Raw genomic sequence first — 22,641 nt, forward strand, 5'->3', positions numbered from 1 at the left:
CTTCACTGAATCACAATTACGTCTCTCTCCCTCTGCATAAATCGGTGAGAATTATGTTTATCGGCGAATCAAAATTTATTGCGGATTTTGAATTTTTATTTTGCCGATTCTGAAACGTCACTTTTTTTTGCCGATTCTGGATTCTGATTTTTTTTGCTGCTTCTGAATGTTTTTGCGGATTCCGAATAGCAGATTTTGAATTGTTTATCGACGAATCAAAATTCATTGCAAACTGAATTGTGATTTTTTTTGTTTTGCTGATTCTGAATGTTTTAAGTGAAAAGGCATGAAATCAGACCTCTTTAAAAAGAAGAAACTCAATTTTTTCGTTTCTGAAGAGTTGTGTCTGATGGAAAAAAGAAGGACATAGGTCTGATTTCTGCAGAAATTCAGCGTGTCGCGATCGAGGATTCTGACCCGCGGTCGCGACACGCTGATTTCATTGCGGAAATCAGGCGTCAAAAACCCCTAATCTCTGATCCTCTACCGAGAACCCCTATCCTCGGTAAGTTCAGAAATTTTTCCTGTCTAATTGAAATCTGTTGAAGTCAGAATTCTCAACTGAGAATCCCAAATCCTCTGTAAGTCCAGAAATTTCCTAGCTAACCAGATTTACCCAAATTCTCAACTGAGAATTTTAAATTCTCTATAAGTTCAGAAAATTCCTTATCTTCTTAAGAATTCTAAATATATGAATTCTCAACTGAGAATTTCAAATTCTCAACTGAGAATCAAAAAATTTCTTCTAATTCACATTAAATTCCTAAAAATTAATTAAAAATAATGACTTGAATATATTTTTAACATAAAATGATATAATCTAAAACAAAATAAATAAATAAATAAATAAATACTATGTGTAGAAAAACGAAATGATTTATATGTCAGGAAATCTTGTTACGAAATTAGTTCCTATTGCCTAAATATTTTCGTAATAAATTTTACATCTATTACCATTAACTTTGAAACGATTGCCGTTAGTTTCCTCAAGTTCTAAAGAACCATAGTCAAATGTTTTGACGACTAAATACGGTCCGGTCCATCTGGACTTAAGTTTTCCTGGAAATATACGAAGCCGTGAATTAAATAACAGCACCTTATCTCCAACATTAAAGTGTTTGACTTTGATCTTGGCATCGTGCCATTTTTTCACTTTTTCTTTATAAATCCTCGCATTTTCATACGAAAGATGACGTAACTCATCTAACTCATTTAAATTGAGCAAACGTTTCTTTCCTGCTTGTTGTAAATCAAAATTAAGTTTTCTAATAGCCCAATAGGCTTTATGTTCTAATTCTACTGGTAAATGACATGCTTTTCCATACACTAAACGATATGGAGTCATTCCTATTGGTGACTTAAATGCAGTACGGTATGCCCATAGCGCATTATTGAGTTTTTGTGACCAATCTTTTCTTGATGACGAAACAGTTTTCTCTAGAATCCATTTGAGTTCTCTATTCGAGATCTCCGCCTGACCATTCGATTGAGGATGGTATGGCGTTGACACGCGGTGGCGTACTCCATACCTTTTCATAAGCATATCAAAATTTCGATTTATGAAATGGGTACCGCCATTGCTAACAACTAATCTAGGACAACCAAATCTACAAAATATATCGTCAAGAAAATTAACAACTACTTTAGAATCATTCGTAGGGGTTGCAATTGCTTCAACCCACTTCGAGACATAATCAACGGCTACTAATATGTAAGTTTTACCATTGGAAGGCGGAAAAGGTCCCATGAAATCAATTCCCCACATGTCGAAGATTTCAACTTCCAATATGTTTGTGAGGGGCATCTCATCTTTCCTTCCTAAATTTCCCGTTCTTTGGCATTTATCACAACGAGTAATAAATGAACCAACGTCTTTCAACATCGTAGGCCAAAAGAAACCACATTCCAATATTTTAGCTACCGTTTTATTTACTCCATTATGTCCTCCATATGAGCTGGAATGACATTCCGTTATTATAGATTCATATTCATTTTCTCCAATACATCTCCTAATTATCCCGTCACCACATGATTTGAACAGAAAGGGATCTTCCCAAAAATACTGTTTAATATCGAAGAAAAATTTCCTCCTTTGTTGGGAAGATAATCCTTCCGGAACAATATCGGTTGCAAGATAATTAGCAAAATCTGCATACCATGGTGATATGATACTTTCTACTTGATAGAGATGTTCATCGGGGAAATCATCTCGTATACCGATAGTTTCACCTATAGGACCGTTTTCATCTTCTAGTCTTGATAGATGATCGGCGACAAGGTTTTCTACTCCCTTTTTGTCTTTAATTTCTATATCGAATTCTTGTAACAACAAAACTCATCTAATCAGACGCGGTTTTGCATCTTTCTTAGCAAACAGATAACGTAAAGCTGCGTGATCTGTATAAATAATAACCTTAGATCCTAACAAGTATGACCTAAACTTATCACATGCAAATACTACGGCTAACATCTCTTTTTCTGTTGTTGTGTAATTTAACTGTGCACCGGACAATGTGTGACTTGCATAATAAATAACATGTAATCTTTTATCCTTTCTTTGACCTAAAACACATCCTACAGCTAAGTCACTTGCATCACACATGATTTCAAAAGGTAAATCCCAATCGGGTTTAGCAATTATGGGTGCACTGACTAAGGCTGTTTTCAATGTTTCGAAAGCTTTAATGCAATCTTCATTAAAATCGAAGGTTGAATCCTTCATAAGCAAATTAGTAAGTGGTTTGGAAATCACAGAAAAGTTTTTTATAAATCGTCTGTAAAAACCTGCATGTCCTAGAAATGATCTTACTCCCTTGACAGTTGTTGGTGGGGGTAATTTTTCTATTACTGAAGTTTTTGCTCTATCTACTTCTAATCCTTTTTCAGATATTTTATGACCTAAAACAATTCCTTCGTCAACCATGAAATGACATTTTTCCCAATTTAACACTAAATTCGTTTCTTCGCATCTAGAAAGAACTTTATCTAAGTTTTTTAAACATGCATCAAAAGAATCTCCATAAACTGAAAAATCATCCATAAATACTTCCATGATATCCTCGATGAAATCATTAAAAATTGCAGTCATACAACGTTGAAAAGTTGCTGGTGCATTACATAGACCAAAAGGCATTCTCCTATATGCAAATGTTCCATAAGGACATGTGAAGGTTGTTTTATCTTGGTCATCCGGGTAAATATATATTTGAAAGAATCCGGAATAGCCATCAAGAAAACAATAAAATGCATGACCGGTTATCCTTTCGATCATTTGATCAATGAAAGGTAAAGGAAAATGATCTTTCCTAGTTGCCTTATTTAGGTTCCTATAATCTATACAAACCCTCCAACCAGTGGTGGTTCGCGTAGGTATTAATTCACCTTCGTCATTCCTTACTACAGTTATGCCTCCCTTTTTGGGTACACAATGGATTGGACTAACCCATTCACTATCCGAAATAGGATAAATGATTCCATTGTCTAAAAGTTTAGTAATCTCATTTTTTACTACTTCTTTCATGTTCGGATTTAAACTTCTTTGTCTATCCGCTTTAGGTGGCTTATCTTCTTCTAGGTGAATCCTATGCATTACAATACTAGGATTAATTCCTTTTAAATCTGAAATCTGCCATCCCATACTTCCTATTCTATTTCTAACAACTTCTTTCAATTTTTCTTCTTGATTTTCTGTTAATTTGTTAGAGATGATTATAGGTAGAGTATCACTTCCGCCTAGGAAAGTGTATCTCAGATGGTTTGGTAATTCTTTAAGTTCTAATTTAGGTGGAACTACTACTGAAGGCGGAACTGGTCCATCTTCTCGAAGCAAAGGCTCTGGGTCCTTATCTTCTAATTCTTCACCCATTATAGGTTCTATTATTTCTTCTCTTTGAACAATGTCATTAACACATTCTTCAATTAAATCAAGCTTCATACAGGCGAAATCCTCCATAGGATATTTCATTGCTTGATTCATATCGAACTCGATCTTATCGTCACCTATTCGTAAAACTACTTTTCCTTCCGACACATCAACTAGAGCACGTCCCGTGTTCATGAATGGTCTACCAAAGATTAGCGGACAATTAGCATCATAAGCAAAATCTAAGATAACAAAATCAGTAGGAAAAATAAATTTGTCAACTTTCACCAAAACGTCTTCAATTATACCATATGGTCTTTTAGTGGATTGATCCGCTAATTGCAAAACCATATTGGTACGTTTGATGTCTTTTTCTAAACCTAATTTTTCAAAAATAGATAATGGCATCAAGTTTATACTAGCTCCTAAATCACAAAGACAACTTGGGAATTCTATATTTCCCAATTTACACGGAATGGTAAAGCATCCGGGATCTTTGAGTTTAGTAGGTAATTTGCTTGATACTATCGAACTACAATCTTCAGTAAGTGAAATGGATGAAATTCCTTCCCAACTAATCTTTTTTGAAATTAAATCTTTCAAGAATTTTCCATAGTTAGGAATTTGCGTAATTGCATCCATGAATGTTAAATTTATATGCAAATTTTTAAGTTTATCTAAAAATGATAAAAGTTGTTTATCATGGTCCTTATTTCGGACCCTGTGTGGAAAAGGTGGTTTTGGAACAAAAGGTTTCGTATTAGAGTCAATTGGTGTATCTTTTTGTTTTAATGTATCTTCCTTGGATTTTGGTAAATCATTTCCAGGTAAAGTTGAATTTCCGGGCATTTCCGGATCTGAGTAGTTTTTCCTCGAGCGAAGAGTGATAGCCTTAACATGCTCTTTCGGATTTTCTTCCGTTTGGCTGGGAAGACTTCCCTCTTTGCGGGATGGAATTGATTTAGCAAGTTGTCCAATTTGAACCTCCAAATTATGGATGCTAGATGATTGGTTTTTGATAAGCTGATCGAATTTACTTTCGATCCGTTTAAAACCATCGTCTTGATTACTTACCTTTCCATTCATAGCATCTATAAATTTGTCGATTTTTGAAGATAAAGTGCTAATCGTATCTCTTGTTTGATTTTGATAATTATTTACACGATATTGATTAGCATTTGCATTATTATTATTATTACTATCTTTCCAATTAAAGTTAGGATGATTTCTCCATCCAGGATTATAAGTATTAGAATAAGGATTAGTAGTTTGGTTTTGTCCTTGGACAAAATTTACCTGTTCTATCTCATTCATACCTTCGTAATCAATGTCTGTCTGGATCGGATCATTAGGATCGCACGGTGCCATAAACCTATCAATTTTGTGCGATAAGGCAGAAAATTGGGCTTGTAACATTGCAACTGGATCAAGATTCATTATACCTTTAACCGATGATGTACCTGAGGATGATGGTTTCGCCGTTGGTATATGTCCACGCTCTGCGGGCCACATACTGCTGTTGATTGTCATTTCCTCCAAAAGTTCTCTTGCTTGGGCGGACGTTTTCTTCATAAATAACCCTCCAGACATAGCATCTAATGAACCTCTAGTTGTAGGATTTAATCCATTATAGAATGTCTGCATTAAAAGTGCATCTGGCAGTTGGTGGTGTGGGCATAAACGTTGAAGTTCTTTAAAACGTTCCCAAGCTTCATAAAGAGTTTCATTATCATTTTGTGTAAAAGATGTCAATTCTTTGATGACTCTTGCGGTTTTTGCTAAAGGAAAATATTTTGATAAAAACGCTTGGGCTAATTGGTCCCAAGTTTCAAATGTTGCAGCAGGCATAGAAGTTAACCAAATTTTTGCCTTATCCTTCAAAGTGAAAGGAAAGAGGCGAAGTTTGATTGCTTCAGCTGTTACATCAGTAATTTTAAAAGTATCACAAATTTCTAAGAAATTTGTCAAATGTGCATTAGGGTTTTCGTTAGGTAGTCCATAAAACGTTACGTTGTTTTGCAACATATTAAGCAAAGCAGACTTAATTTCAAATTGATTTGCGTTTATACGGGGTCTAACTACACTATTAGTTACACCGGCCATTCCTGGCCTAGCATAATCCATAAGTGTCGGTGGATCGGCCATATTTTCTGGCTGGATTTTTTTGGTTTTTATGGGTGTTTTGTCTTTGTTTTTCTTGTTTTTCTTGTTTTTCTTAAGTGTTCTTTCAATTTCTGGGTCAAAAGGGTCTGATGGCGTGCCCGAATTTCGCGAACTGCGCATGAACTTGAAATTGTTACACGAGCCAAACTACCTTCAAAACAAAATTGAAAACAAATATGTTATATAAACTGAAAAATAAATAAAATATAAAAGTTGTATAAAAAATAATGTGTAAACCTAGATTCGAAAATAAAATACGAAAAATAAAAAATTTTGTCAAAAATTTTGGCGTATCCCCGGCAACGGCGCCAAAAACTTGTTGAGCGATTTCCGCAAGTGCACGGTTTCGCTTGTAGTAATAAAAATATCGATCCCACAGGGATACGTTTTTTAACGAAAAACTTATTTTTGAATCTGTTAATTTCGAACTTGTTAGATTTACTATTAATTGTAAATGAAAAGTGAAATTTGTCTAATTGAATTTAGGAAAAAAAAATAATTGTTTAATTGAGTTTGAGGACTTTGAGTGTTTGAAAATGCTGGAATAAGATTTTATATTTAGAATAAATCGATTGTTAGAAAGATCTTCTGATTTAGGGATGAATTTTACAAAACAGGAACATTTAGAACTTTTAGAAAAATAATGAATGTATTCATTTGCATTAAGCAAAGAAAACAACTTAAACTTTGTATCAATTATGATGATGAAATAAATGACGGAACCTCTAATTAATTGGCTTTGAACGCGATAAAACCCTTTCGGGATAGTTGCCCTTAATCAAATTAAAACTCTTTCGAGATGATAATTTGCCTAAGTGTTCAACAAAGTTTCCTTGTAATGATTTTGAATTTAACTACGTATTAATGAAAACACCAGCCTCACTTATATTGGATTGGTTACCATAAGTGCTGCATAACGATTTGTCGAATAGAACAGTCTTTATTAGATGAAAAATAAATTGATACAAGTTTACAGAGAACATGGAGCATCGAGTTCTTCGAGGGCGTGCAAGTGAACGGCTGATCAGTCCTTTCCTTGTGTTTCCTTAGAGGTTGTCAGGCTCAGGGGCGAACACTCTACTCAATCTTCTCGCTGTAACTTCGTAATAGGGATTCGGTCGGCCACTACCATGATGCAAACTAAAACTGGAACAATGTCTAAACGCTACTGAGCTGTAATTAAACTATAAACAATATGTGTACCTCATCTTGTTTTGTACAGAATCTAATTTCTAACTCTCGAATTGTTTTTACTTAGAACTTAGACATTAGTTCTACGCTTTGATTCTATATCTATATTACATAACATTACATTGCATTTTTTCTCAACATCAACTCTTTATTTATAGATGTTGAAGGGTTGTGATTGAAGTGATGTATCCTTTGTGAAAAATTGTATCCGTTGGTTAAGAGTCGTGTCCGTTGTGAAAGAACGTCTTTATCCACTTGAACGAACGCGTTTCTTGGATTTCAACATGTGTTAAATGCATTTGGCAAAATTTCCGCACTTACTGAGGATAGGAATCCTCGGCCGTGAATGGGGGAGCATTAAGTTGAACGTTGGACGAAGGGAGGAAATATGAACCACGCGTGTCGCGGCCGCGGGTGGGGGATTCGCTGTCGCGGCACGGTGAGTTTTCCATTTCTTTGCTTTCGTTTGTGTCCTCGACTTGGTGCTTTCGATTTACGTCGTCTTTGACTCCTTTTGTAGGGTTTTTCTTCTGTTTTAGATCCTTTTTCGTTCCTATTTGGATTTTACCAAATATTTAGGTACCTTGCAAGAAAGAAAGATATTGGAAAGTAAAAGTAATCTAAGCAGATATAAACAACACAAATTTGTAATAAAAATGATGTAAATGTTAATGATATTTTAGGTATATTTTGGGCTTAACAGTTGGCCTATAAATGTCAAAAATGCAAGCATAAAAGGCCAAAAATATATATGCTTGATTTATAATATCTATGCTTGATACAAGCAAGCATAATGCAGGAAAAGGAAATGTAAATGCATAAATTCTGTGCTTTTAGATATCTTTCTTACTTCTTTCCTTTACATTTTAAACTACAGAAATTCATCCAATTCTGCATTACACAATAATCATGGAAAAAAGGATAATTAATTTTCCTAAAACAAAGAATCAAATAGAAACTAAACATTAGGTGTAGAAGATGAATGAACAACCTTGTTTTGTCTCCCCACAAGCCAATGCAGTGTTCTTCTAGCAAAAGATGGAGTTTTTCCATTACAACTTTGATTTTCTTCATCAAAACCTCCATTTTCCCATCTCTCAATTCCAATCACAGAACTTGTCTTCCTTCCAACAAAATTTCCATTCTTCATCTTCAAAACATCAGCAGCAGCAGCAGTATCAGTAGTAGCAGACACAACAGCAAAGTTTTTGTTCCTTGGAAATCTGAAGGAAAATGCCCTCCTTGAAGTTCAACAATTCTCTGTTGATTTCTTCTCCTTTTCACCTAATTCTGAATTGTGAATTTTTTTCGGATTCTATAAAATATCTTATTGAAAGTAGAGATGGTGAAGCAAAGTTGATGAAGCAGTTAATGTAATTAAAGTAGAGATGGTGGAGGGAAATTGTTTTCCAAATATACCATCATACAATATATTATTCAAAGGCAATGTAATGTTGGAAATTCAACAGCAGCTCTTGAGTATTTTTTTTAAAGGATATTCAAGAAGGTCAATTGATAGACATTATGAAATATGAAGCAACTATGTGGTTGGAGGAGGTGATTAGCGGAGGTCAATCACCACAACATAATTTATAGAGCTCTCTTGTAGATTCAGTATGTTATGTACCTCCAATTGACTATCATTTTGAGAAATTTAAAGGACTCGGTTAGTTTCTAGTATTTCATGTTCGAGAAGTTGTGCTCGTCTTAATTTTGTGTGACGACTTCAGCAGCTGATGTAAATTGATTGATGAGTAACTTGGAGAGAGTGATGTAGAATGTTGATGATAGATCATTTAAGCGATAGAATAATTGACAGAAAAAATCGAGAGCATCAATATAGTTACGAGGAAATTGTTAATGGCTTAATTTGTGTTTGGGAGTGATTTCCTGGGCATCTAAAATTTCAAAGTTAGAATTTTATGTTTAGTTTATTTTTTGTCATCACATAATTGTGTAACTTATTTAACTAATAGATTATGAATTTATGACGTCTTTGAGCATATGAGAAAATATTTTCAGAAGTAAAATTATGGATTATGAATTTTATGACATCGATATTGAACTTCAGCAACCCAGTTCCTGGCATCTCCCACCCGACCACCATTTTGGTTTCTGCATCAGCCTTGTTCAAGTCGACCCAACACGTAGCAGCGACCTACATTTCGACTCCTTCCAGTCTGCAACATATCATTTAGCAGAAGCCACAACATTATACAATATCTTGTTGAAAGGATAGCAGAGTTGGTGTATTTTTTAGACATGATTTTTTTAACATCAAACTTTGAAAAAACATTTCATACCTGTAAAAAAATCATGTATGACATCTATAGATATACAAGAATCCTTTGGATAATCCCACCTATGTGTATTCCAAACAACAATTGCAGCCATAACAAAACAATATTCTTCGGTTTGAGTTCAACCAGATTTCATGAAGGTTTAATATAGAAAAACATCTAAAACAAGAGTTTGAACTAAAACATCACGTTTACACAATTGACATGGAATGTAATTATTTAAGCACTAAAACAAGACTTTGAACTCCTCATGCTTATCTCTGAATCCTATTATAAAATGACTTTATAGCCATATATTGCCCCAGCAATACTATTTTACTCGCTCTCGACTTCATCTTCATCCTCGCTCGATAAACACCTACATTAGATTAAAAATATACACATCTGTCAAATACTATACACGAAAATAATAAAAGAATGAAAAAGAATATTAAATTTTCTTACTGAAGTGATGATGAGCTTGACCAACTTAACCGCAAGCATTGCACTTTCTAGCTTTTATTTTTTTTTATTTTTTTTTGCTTTCATCATTGCTCTTCTTTTCCTCTTTTCAGTCTTTTTCCACACCCTTTTACTTGCACTTTATGTGGATCATTATAAACATGTTCAAGGCGATTCAAATTGTTTTCACTTGTATCAAGATTCAATAAAGAGCTATTTTTTTCTTTAAAATTTGTCACTCTATTAATTTTCTCGCAAATTGTTTGAAGCCCGTCTTTCAAAAAAAAATTATGCTTCACATGTGAAAGCTTTGTCATTCAAATCTACGCAGCCTTTCACTACTTGATTCCGTTCCAAGATAAATTCTTTGTCATTATTTATAATCAAACCACCATTGTCAATCACGACCCCTACTTTTGCTTCCTTAGTCCATCTCTTTTAGATGTATTTGTCTGGTAACTTCATGAAATCTTGATATTTGACTAGATAACTCAATGTATGCCTACATGGGATGTCAAAGCTCTCTAATTTTCTGCAACTACAAGAAACAAAATTAAGTTCCTTGTTATATAAAACTTTGCGGCCTTTATTATCTACTCCATTTTTTTTAACCGTAAATAGCTACTGATCCTCGGTTTCACTAATAAGCTCAATTTTATACCTCAAACAGACCCACATTTCATCCTCAAAGATATAATAGATTTCATTCGTGTAAATCTCAACCATATGATCCAAAAAGTCATGATTCATTTTTATTTTAGGCCTCTCGTTCATATCTTTGATATCTGCAACCAATTCCCATTGGCGTTGCTTAACGAGTCTCCTACCAAACCTCACCATAAAGTCAAACAAAGAGTTTCTTTTGTTGATATATTTCTTAAAAAATGCATGGTTGGTCTCTGCCCGTTAGCTACTAGACATGTTCGCTAAGAAAACATGATTAACATATGCTGGAATCCACTTGGATCGAATTTTATAGATATTTACCAACCACCCATTATTGTTTAATCCATCTTCCGCCACAAGTTCCGTCCACTTCAGGTCAAACTCTTCAGGACTCTCTAAATTCCATATGTAATCATGGAACTTTTCCTCATGTGTTGCATATTTTCTCGCACCAATTTTTTCAGAAAATTTTGACACAATATGCCAAATACAATACCTATAAATAATGCAACAAGAAATTTATTCATGAAGTTCCTAACTATACACGACATACATTAAATTAAGTTCCTAAATGTACACGGTATAAAACTATAACAGCTATTAATTTTATCTCTCTCTAGCATCTGAATTAATTTCATCAATCAATTATTAAAAACTAATATTCTAATTAAAGAAATAATTTCATACATGAATTTCTTCAAGCGGCAATCAAAGCATTTAACAAAATTTACTCCATTTTGCCATTATTGCTAATCATCGTTATAGATTTTCCATTATGAAAATCTAGTACAAAATGAACTTCTGGGGATTGGGTTGATTCAGCTGTTCTAATTGCAATTATTATTATTGTTAATTGATTTTCTAAATGTCAATATGAAAAAAATCACTGATATATGAAAATCCTATTAAAAGCGTGTTCGATTATATGAATATCCAGAAACGTGTATCACTGATATATGAGAATTCTATCAGAATCCGCAAAAAAAAATCAGAATCCGCTATTTAGAATCCACAAAAACATTCATAATCAGCAAAAAAAATCACTACTCAGAATCAGCAAAAAAAAAATATGCTATTCAGAATTCACAAAAACATTCAGAATCAGCAAAAAAAACATCACAATTCAGAATCTGCAATGAATCTTGAGTCGTCGATAAACAATTCAGAATCTACTATTCGGAATCCGCAAAAACATTCAGAAGCAGCAAAAAAAATCAAAATTCAGAATCGACAAAAAAAGTCACGTTTCAGAATCGGCAAAACAAAAATTCAGAATCCGCAATAAATTTTGATTCGCCGATAAACATAATTCTCACCGATTTATGCAGAGAGAGAGAGTTGTAATTGTGATTCAGTGAAGGGGAGAGAGAGAGCTGTGATATGTGTTTACGGAAGAAGAGAGAGATAGGATATTAATCTAATTGTATTTGTTTAATTAAATAATTCTAATTGTTTAATTAAATAACTTTAATCTTGTTTATTAATTAGAACAACTATATTCTTCCTTTAGAATAAGAAGTAAGGGAATCCCTCTCTATAGCCTCATTGTGTATATATATATATATACTGAGAAATAAGTTTAATATATATATATATGCATTAGCCTTCCTCGCATAACAAGAGTGGTGAAAGCGTAATTCAAAGGGAGGAAATGGGAGTTAATAAATAAAATTCTGAGGGGCTTTTCGAAAGGAAACTCAAAGTGAAAGATATGAAAGACAATCTCGATTGGGTTACAGGGTTAGCAATTGGAGGTGTGTATTTCATTACAAAATCTATTTTGGTTTGACTGTTTATAAATTTACTCAGCTATTTTCTTCAAATTTAGTATATTGTTCATGCTGCTGGTTTTAGAGGAAAACAGACAAACAAGAAGCCGGGGTACGCTCGATGGTTTCTTTACCAATTGTGCTTATATAAACATTTCATAATTTTTTCTGAGAGACAATTTTTTTTTATTCACTTCACTATCAATTCATTCATTCAGCTTCAAGTGTATCATCATTTACCACTATGGAGCCTCTTACCTTTCTTTTTCTTTTTGTCTTAGTTGGCTTAGTGGTTGGAAACATGGTGGAGGTGGACATGGAGGTAAATGATGATTGGAATGTGGAGGTGGTGGCAGCGGTGGAGTTGGCGACAGTGGTGGCGGTGGAGATGAAGGTGGTGGATATGAAGTTGTATCTCCATTAGATTTAAATTTAAATATTTGTTTATGAGTTTGGTTCAGCTATATAAATAATATAAGAAGTTCTTATTTCTTTTTTCTGTATGTCGACTCGTGCCTTCGATCCGTCGGTATAGGTATACCGTGAAATAACTGCCTCGAAGCCCCTCAGTTCAGTGCCTTTCCTTTTAAAAAAAAGAGGATTTTAGTTTTTTATTCATTATAATGGTATGTATGGCTGTTACTTGGTTCTTGTCATTAAGTAAACTCTTGCTTGCGCAAATCCCATCGGACACAATTAACTTGGACTTTGAATAACTTTTTATACTTCTATTTATAAATTTTAGGTAAAAGTTATACATTTAACCTTATAATTATCGATAGATAATGAATTTAATCTTTACTTCAAAAAAATATGTAACCCTAAATCTAGTATTTCATATTATGTGAAGTATTTAGTTAATTTAGTATTTTTATATTTAAATAAAGGTTAAACCCAAAATTAAGCACTTGAACTTCATAAATTTTAAGAATTGAATCCCTTATCATTTAAGATCGGTTGCAGCTCTTACTAAAAAAACAAAATTACCTTCTTCTATCCCAAAATAAACAAAGAATAAGATTTAAAATTATCCACTTACCAACAGATTCTTCGCAGCTGAACAGATCACAAATTGAAACAAACGATAATTTACCAAATAGCCAAATATTTGGGGGAAATGACAAAAGGCACAAGAAGAAGATTATAAGTAAAATCAAATTTAACCGAATCAGTTTGTTGAGTAATGCAATTCAAAAACAAGAACTAAAAAGTAAGAATACTTGCAAAAGAAAGCTCCTTTTAACCCATAAACAAATCATGAGTAACTAGTACTATGGACCCAACTTTAACATCTTATAGAGGAAGTTTTTAATTACTATTCTAATTAGAAAAATCTGAATATTCCTTTTGTATCGCTTAATTTTTTCTTTGGTTCCCTATTTGTGGAAGAAAACTCAACTAATTTTGAGATTTTTTCATTAGTTACATTCTAATTGTCTTGTTTACTGATTCAAAATTGTTTAGAGGAACACAAACAAATGAGAAGCTAGGATGTGCTCGATGATTTGTTCACAAATTGTGCTTATATAAACTGGTTAGCTATGCCTATTTCATAATTTTTTACAATTTTTTTTATTCACCATCAATTCATTCAGCTTCATTTTGAGAATTTTCATTTTTACTTGTCTGTACCATCACTTACCACTATAAATCCTTTTACATTTCTATTTCTATTTGTATTAATTAGACTATAATGCACATTTGAAAAAAAAAATCAAATAATTGGTGCAATTTGTGAGCGAAATTTTAACTATGTCATTTGCCCTTTCGCCAAATAGAAGTGTCATCACATTGTATAGAGTTCGGCCATAAGTAAACCCAATCCAGTCACCACCAACTATAAATCACTACTATTGTATATTATTGCTTTTTCACTTAACGTTTAATAATTCAAAATAGAAATTTTTTTCTTTCTTCGAACCTTAATTTTCAGATTAAGATTACCAAATTTGTGAGTTGTAAATTTTGGAGTATATGTTATGTTACATGTAAATATCCAATTAGTGTTAACTCAAATGGAAAATTAAACATTTGATCCAATTTCAAGAATGTATAATGCTACTCGGTAGTAGAAATCAAATGGTTAACAGAATATGTGTATGATGTATCAATTTCTGTTGGGTCTTGTTTAATAACATTTTTTCAACACTTAAAACTAATACATTAAGTGGTGAGGTTTTTTTTTTTTTTTTTTGCGGTCAATGTTGGTTCTGTTGTTCAAGATAGAGAAATGCAACTCGTCCAGTATATAAGCAAACTGGGAAATTTTTATTTATATAGTTACTATAATTTTCAAATTGATTTTATAGGCTAATTAAAAAAAAATGTCATTCTTTTGTGTACTGACTCACTAATTAGATACACATTAACTGTTACCAAAGAAAAAACAAAAAGATACACATTAACTAGCGATTAAGAATAGAACTTCACCAGAAAGAGAAATTTTGGATGATTTTGTTGATGAATTTCAAATTCCTCCTCTTTTATATTAGAAAGGGAAGATATCTTCTTCATGTCTGAAACTAATAAGTCACCAATATGCAAGTGGTGATCTTCTATTGATCTTAATAGGCCAAAGCTTTCCACCTCGGCTTACGAACTCATTCTCAAAACCTGGAATGAGTGGCTTCAACTAAATTTCAGTTTAAAATGGTGGGATTTGGAGTAGAAGCAACACCAAAATAAATTATTGTGCCTCCCTATTTCTCAGTAGGAAGCAACAAAAAAAATATGCAATTTAAGAAGGAGAAACAAAATAGAAAAAGGATTCCCTAAAATTATACTCCCACAAGACTGACAATCACCACCAGAAGCTCGATTAGAGAACCGATTCACATACCAAGAAAATAGATTGTGGAAATGAGAGAGAGGCGATTTGAAAGGGAGACTGAAAAATGTTCTTCACCTCATATTTCTATCAATTTATTTATTGCTTGTTTTTTTCGTTTACCGCTAAAATATTTGAGGAAAATTAACATCGAGGGGTGTTAAAAAAAATTCCATCAAAACTACTAGTTGTCCACCGGGGATTGACTTACAGACAGATTGTCTGTTTCATGTCACAAACCCGAAATAAACACTAAAATTACAAAAACAACTTACAATTAAAAGAAATAAGCTTTTAAAACCTTTCAGAAGTTACATCTAATGCACTTTTCCAATTTATTGTGTGTGGCAGGTAGGGCTGTAAATGAACAGAGCCGCTCATAAACGGCTCGGTGATCGGGTCGATTTGTAAACGAGCCGCTCGTGAACACGATTTACTGGCTCGGTTCGTAGATGAGTCAAGCTTGAGTAGGCTCGATTAGAACATTTATGAACAAATTTTAGTTTTGTAGAAAACTATATAGTTTTGTGTTAGTTCACAAATATCTAAACTTAATATTATTTCATTTGTTATTAGATGAGTTCGTTCACAAACATAATAAACAAGTAATAAACGAACTATTTGTAAGCATCTTGTTTCTTTATTCACGAACTTTGCTTGTGAGCTTGTTTATGTACACAATTAAAGAGTTATTTGCGAGCAAACTTCACAAATATAATTAACAATTTACTCACAAACAATTCATGGTTAGATAATTTTCTTAATGAACCAAGTCCAAAAGAGGATTTTGGGCTCGAATCTGGGCTCAAGCTCGTTGAGCAAGCCAAAGCTCGGTTCGCGCTCAGGCTCGAGCTGGTTAATTTTATAGCGAGCCGAGCTTGAACAGGCCAAAGCTCGGCTCGGCTCGGCTCAATTACAGCCCTAGTGGCAGGCCGACAAATACGAGATTGAAACTTGAAGCAACAATTCGGACCTGAGCAGCAATGACTTGACAAGATCAGAAAGTTGAATTCTAGCGTACTTGGATCAAAATGCACCAAAAATGGAAGATTGGGAATCCAAAAAGTCAATTCCATAAGTTTAGTGACTTAAGAATTGAAATATAGCGAAAATTGTTGTGAGAAACATAATTTTTGGCTATATGACTCTATAAGGATGTTTGTTTGATTTGGGTGTTGGAACCTTCAAATGTGGTTAATTCGGGTAAGATTTGTAGTAATCTCCCTTCTTTCACTCAATTTCACTTGTTTTCTTTTCTTTTCACTTAATTTCTCTTCTTTTTGTAAAAATTGCCCCTCCCCCTTGATTGTGCCAGTTAATTTCCACTTAAGTAGTGGAAATCAGGCAAAAACCGCCAAAAAAACTGACTGAAAACTGTCAAAGGTCATCGATCGGTGACTAGGGTCCCCGGTCGATGTCCTGGTAGCCGATCGGTGACCGACGTGGCAGGCGTGAATTTTTAAATCCAAAATAATATAATCAAATAGATTTTGATAAAATAAGTCAAAGAATATAGAAAATGGAGTACTGATCTTCACTTGCATCCCCATACAACGTGACGTAAAAGCCCACCTACACAAAACCGTTAGCAAGAATCAGTGGCGAATACATGATTACTCGGTTGGGGGGCCGATTTTACACGTGTGTTTGTAGAAAGATTTATTCTTTTTTTGCTAAATCGAACTTGCTCTTTTTTTTTTTTTTTTTGTATATATGCATATTATAATTTGAATGATCAAGAACCAATTTTTAAGTATTAATGTACAATTTCTCAAAATTAACCTAGATTTCGTTTAATGTACAAGTTTTAAGTATTAATGTATAATTTCTCAAAATTTTTAATTTTTTTTACCTGTTCTGTTCCACCCTCCATAAATCCAATTTTTTTTACATGTTAGAACTATTAAACGAAATCTAGGTTAATTTTGAAAAATTACACATTAATACTTAAAAATTGGTTCTTAATCATTCAAATTATAACACGCATATATATATAAAAAAAATGAGTAAGTTCGATTTAGCAAAAAAAAAAATTCTTTTTGCGAACAAACGTGTAAAATCGGCCCTCCAACCGAGTAATCATGTATTCACCACTGGGCACATGGTTCGGTACGTTAACTATTATCACTAAGTCTATTCTTACCCTTCTATTCGGTCATAAATCGACTTAGCCATCGAAGCGGGTTTACCGGACTCCGGCCCTGTCTGATCTGCATACTGTTTTGTAGACTCGTTATCATAACGGCTTTGACATGTATCATAGTGTCTTTTTAAAAAATATTGCATATGGTTGATAATAATCTTTCAAGGTTTTAATAAGAATTTAACTAAACTAGGTTTTTTTTTTTTTTTTTGAACTAAACTAGGTTTTAGACTAACGAAATTGTGAAAATTATTTTAACTAAAAAAAGGAAAGAATAAAGAGGTAGGGTGTGAAGTGAGAGTTGCGCGAAAAAACAAGCAAAGCAAATGTGCAAGTAATTAAATTAGTCAAACCAAAGAAACGTAGACCACAAAAGTACGTACTACGCATTTTCATCATAACTGGTCAAAAATATGAGCTGGAACTTTCCCTAAGCCACGCTCTCCTTTGGCCCCCACCCCCACTGTTTCCTTCCACCCTTTTCTGAATCATGAAATCTTTTTAATTTTTTTATGTAATAAATAGTTATATACAATTCGATTCAAAAAATAAAAAGTTATACACCATTAATCACGGGTAAATTACGTTCATGGCCACTAAACTTTAACCATTTTAACATTGTGGACATTGAACTTTACACTTTTTTTTTAACACCGATGGTTAATCAACTTTAACTAACTCTTCAAAATAACTGTTAACAATGTCAAAATGAAAATATTCAATAATTAAAGTTGTTTAGAACGACATTTATCATGAAATCGCATTTTTTATCTTCCAAAATCACATTTATTTGAGTTTTCTTTCTATAAAAATTCACCCTCTTAACCAAACAAGACCTAACTGATCTCAAAACAAAGATTTTCAATAATTAAAGAAAATCTGCAGTCCGGAATCCCCAATCTCCTTCCTTCTCAGTCTCTTTCACAAAATGTGGTCTCCACATAATAAAAATGATATGTGCACGAACAGGAGGCTAGAGACATCAGATTTTCATCCGATCCAGAGGAAATCGGATGTCTTCATTTTTTTATTCCCTTACATTGTGTCCCACTTAATTGAACGAAAAACAGGTAAAGAATAGATGAATAGCAACAGCAGATTTAATTCCCAAATATCCATCCAACCCTTTGACAGTTGAGACAAGCAGCATGATTATTTACATGTGGAGGGAGAGTGCCTTCATTCTTTTGAATGGACAAGGAGATTTTTATTTTCTGAATCATCAAAATTGATTACATTGGATTGCCGAATCAGACAAGATGGAGACTCCACTACTACTCATCTTAAGTGAAAACCTCCCTCTTGTAAATGCAGGTAAGCCTGTATGATAGGATATGCTTGATTCTAGAAGATTGTGTATTATAAACAACAAATGAACTTTTGCGACTTCAATTGCCAACTTGGCTATGATGACTGCTTTTCCTCCGTCTACTGCTATGCAGATAAAAGTAGGCAACCTTGGATTGGATAGCTTCCTCCTTCCTACTACATATCTACATCTTACAAACTATTTGAGCTCCAACCATTTGGCATAACTCAAGAGTTAGGACAGTATGCCTCGAGTTTCAACTGACTTAGCATTACTCGTTTGTGGATGAATTCCCATCATTTTGGAAGTGTCCTTCAAGTTGTCATCCAAGTATCCCACCTGTCCATTTTAATTTATAAGTTCATAACCATCTTCACTCCTATCAATAACATCTGACATGAACATTAAGCTACTTATTGCGGGTAAATTCCAATTACCAATTGCAGCTCATAACATGCTAAAAGTAGCCAACCATCTTTTATGACAAAAGGTTGTAAGAATTAAGTCCAGCCAAAAAGAGAGAGAGAGAGAGAGAGACAAAGACTAAATGTAAACAGCAGTCTTTACTAAAGATATGGAGGGTCAAGGTAGAAAAGTGCTAGTTGCAATACTTTATACATTTTCCAGAGATGGGATCAATGGGGCCCTTACAAGAGTAACCTGCTGACCAAAGCATAATCATACAGCTAGATTGATCTTTTATGCAAGAGTACTCTCCTACAGATGAGAGTTGTTGGATTCTACCAGCTAATTTCATTGAGAATATCTGAATGGGACACAAAGGATTTCAGGGGAAGGAAGGGGTAAGCAAAATAACAATAACTAGGCTGTTAAAATTCTTCCCTTCATTCTTTATTTTCTTTTGTTCAACTAAAGAGACTTTTTCATTTTTCCTTTTCCTAACTAAGAAACAGTAGCTGAATCAGCTGATTAAGGGCTAGCTGCTACAACTGTCTTATACCACCAATACCAGGAACATTCTCCATTTTATCCCTCTTCTCTTTCTCCACTCTCAATTCAACTTCCTAGATGTAATTACTGCTTGTCCTTGTAACTCAAATTGAGGACTTGGTCAAGTAGAAGTTAATGGCTAATGATTCATAAGGTTTGTCATTCGCTGAATAATATAAAGTTAATGGCTTATTTTTACTGAAAGTACATCATACAGAAAAAAAGCTCTAAGCTAAGAAGTTCAATTCTGCCCCAGAAAAACATTAGGATAGCAAATCGAGGATCATGGGACAGCACAGAAGTAAAATTCAAACACTACTAAGAATATATCTTTAAGAATTCACTCTCCACATTCTTCCCCAGTACGTTCACATTTCATATCCTCTTTAGGTTCAATGCAACTGCATATAATTCTTATACTTTACTAAATAGTCTGTTACAATAACAGAACTAGGGATCACTAAAAGCTACAGCATGGCTCAGCTTATCGACAATGGATGAATAATTAATATCTAATCAAAAGGCAAATAATGAAACGATAGATTTTATATATGCATTGAAAAGATAAATATGTACCTTATCAGCTCCATTCCATCAATTCAACAAGCTCCGGTGTCTGTGTTTCTGCCTCTTGGCAACAAGATATGTGCATCAACAAATCAAATTGACAGTTTCATTCATTGAATCGTTCTGGTCAGCTTGCACTTGGAAATGAAGATAGCAGCCGTGTAATTTAGACTACACAATTTCAATAGCTCAGAAGACCTTTGCTTCAGAGCAGGATTAAAGTCACTTTGTATTACAAGAAGAAGCTTCGCAGCCAAACCTGCTTCCACAGCAGTTGCAGCACATTCTTCTGGTGCGACTTGACAAATAGCCCATAAGATCGACAAAGCTAGTTGAGTACACCTCTCTGATACTCTCATTAATAACTTCACCATATGTGGTATAGTGTTAGCACAACCCTTCAAAGCCAACCTTCCATCAGATATGGTAGAAAGAAGCTCTAAAATACAAAGTGCTAACTCCAAACATTCATTATTCAAACTGGGCAACAGCTCCATTAATTGGGGAACTGCCCCAATACCCACAACAGAGTTCCTAACAGATTCATTCAAACAAAGAGATTTTAATAAACCAAGTCCAGCCAATGTCCCATTTGGATGCCTTTTATCTTTCACCAACCTCAACAAACCAACCAAAAGACTCAAGCTCGACACATTTACAGACTCAAAATCCTTGCCTTGTATCAACATTTCAATCAATCTCGCACAATTCATTTTTGTCTCGATGGAACCCTCATTTAGGATATCCACCATTAGAGAAATCTTGGCAGGCTGCGTCAAATTTTCCTTGGATGTGAAATCAAGATCCAAATTGACAAGAATCCCAATCGCCTCGGACCCAACAGCATGCGTAGTAAAAGGACCCAGTAAGGAAGAAAGCAAAGCAGGTCCACCATTATCTAGCACAGCCTTCTTAGATGTGGAATGAGCAGTTACAAGCAGCCTAAGATCTTTTAGAGCACGAACCCTAGATTGACCCTTAACCTTCTTTAGAGTCTCCAAAAGCTCGATAGCTCTTCCCTGCACGTCCTCTGATCTCTTCTTCATAGCCAAATACTTCTGAGAGAACCAACTACAAATGAGCTGCTGTAAAGTCGTATTAGGCGTGACAGTATCATCCCAGAGCTCCTGCATTGTAGTTGGGCAAGTATACTGGCCAAGAGAGAGCCATTTTAGGATATTGGATCTCTCGTATGTCTGGCCGGTGCAGAGAGTGACAGGATCTTGCATTGTGTCCAATGAGATTGGACAAATGAAAACCGAGGGTACTTCAATCGATTGAAGCTCTTGAATCATATTGTTGAGATCCAAATTATCGACGCCGGCAGTCGAAATCAAGGCGACGCCGGCAGCAGCGCCATCTAAAATGCCATCTTTAACGGCAGTATCGAGATCTAGGACGTGGCCGCCAGCACCCAAATCTAGCTTCATATCTAAATTAGAGTGGCGGGTGGGCAGTGGAAGGAGGAAAAGGGGGAAATCCAAGGAAGAAGAAGATGAAAGAGGTTTGTGAGCTAACAAAATTCTAAATCCGGAAAAAGGAAAAGGGTAGGTTTGAAGGAAGGGTTGGGGGAAAAAGGAAGCAAAGGTGCAAAAAATAAAAAATAAGAAATAAAAAATGAAAATGAAAATGAAAATGAAAATGGTCAACCAAACGAAACGAAAGAGCAGAAAGGCAAAACTAATATGTAGGCATTTTCAGTTGAAGACTGGTCAAAAAGATGAGCTGGCACTTTCCCAAAGGGACGCTCTCTTTGGGGGCCACCCCACGTGGCTTCCAGTTTTCCTTCCACTTATTTTATTACCCTTTTTAATCATGGAATCTTTTCAAAACTCCTCCTCCTCTCTCTCTCTCTTTTATTTTATTTTAAAAAAGAAAACACTTGAAGCCATTATGTTATTAAGGTTTTTCTTTTTCTCTTTTTGTGAGATTTGGGCGTGGTCAGGTCAGTTGCATGTTTCGGATTAGCTGCCACAACTCATCAGTCCTATGTTTTTAATATAATTATTTCATTTTTACACTAATATCTAAATTTCAAATCTTAAGTACTGTATTATTTTTACTTTTTTTTTTTTACTTATAAAACAGTGTTTGTCCGGGTACTGGAGATATGAGATAATTAATCAATTTCACTCTTTTAAGTTTTTTTTTTTTTTAAGAAAACAATTTCACTCTTTTAAGTTAGTTTACCTATCATTTCTGTTTAAAAAAATCCACACTGAGTAATAGTTCTGCTTGCTTGCTGTTCAAAAATTCTTGTGTAGGCATGTGGGATTCATTTTAGAAGGATCGGTAGCTTTTAAAAATCCACGCAGCGTGTGGGATATGGGATATATTTTTCACATGGATTTTCTTTTCTTCCTTTTGATGTGTCGCTCCTTTGGTTCGGCTTCTCCTACAACTCATTTTCACAGATGCAGTCGATTGGATGCTCGCATCATATCATGTCTTG

The 22,641-nt window shown here is 34.2% G+C and overlaps 1 protein-coding gene, 1 non-coding gene and 1 pseudogene across 2 annotated transcripts; 1 reads left to right on the forward strand and 2 right to left on the reverse strand.

The window, feature by feature from the left end:
- LOC136236089 (uncharacterized) overlaps positions 1 to 22,641 on the reverse strand; it is a 109,265-nt pseudogene that overhangs the window by 70,201 nt on the left and 16,423 nt on the right.
- On the forward strand, positions 5,523 to 5,629 carry LOC136201642 (small nucleolar RNA R71). Its single transcript, XR_010673988.1, has one exon. It is a non-coding gene; the product is annotated as a small nucleolar RNA R71 (small nucleolar RNA).
- Positions 18,057 to 21,770, reverse strand: LOC136235627 (U-box domain-containing protein 31-like). Its single transcript, XM_066025440.1, has 2 exons — positions 20,199 to 21,770; positions 18,057 to 19,010 (listed from the first exon to the last, which is right to left on the reverse strand). Exon 1 carries the CDS (start codon positions 21,617 to 21,619, stop codon positions 20,300 to 20,302), a length of 1,320 nt encoding a protein of 439 aa, XP_065881512.1. The 5' UTR covers positions 21,620 to 21,770; the 3' UTR covers positions 18,057 to 19,010; positions 20,199 to 20,299.

This window comes from Euphorbia lathyris, chromosome 7 (assembly GCF_963576675.1).
Source record: "Euphorbia lathyris chromosome 7, ddEupLath1.1, whole genome shotgun sequence".
Taxonomy (NCBI): Eukaryota; Viridiplantae; Streptophyta; class Magnoliopsida; order Malpighiales; family Euphorbiaceae; genus Euphorbia; species Euphorbia lathyris.

Coding starts and splice junctions, on each gene's coding strand:
- LOC136235627 (XM_066025440.1), bottom strand. CDS start 21,619: ATGAAGCTAGATTTGGGTGCTGGCGGCCACGTCCTAGATCTCGATACT.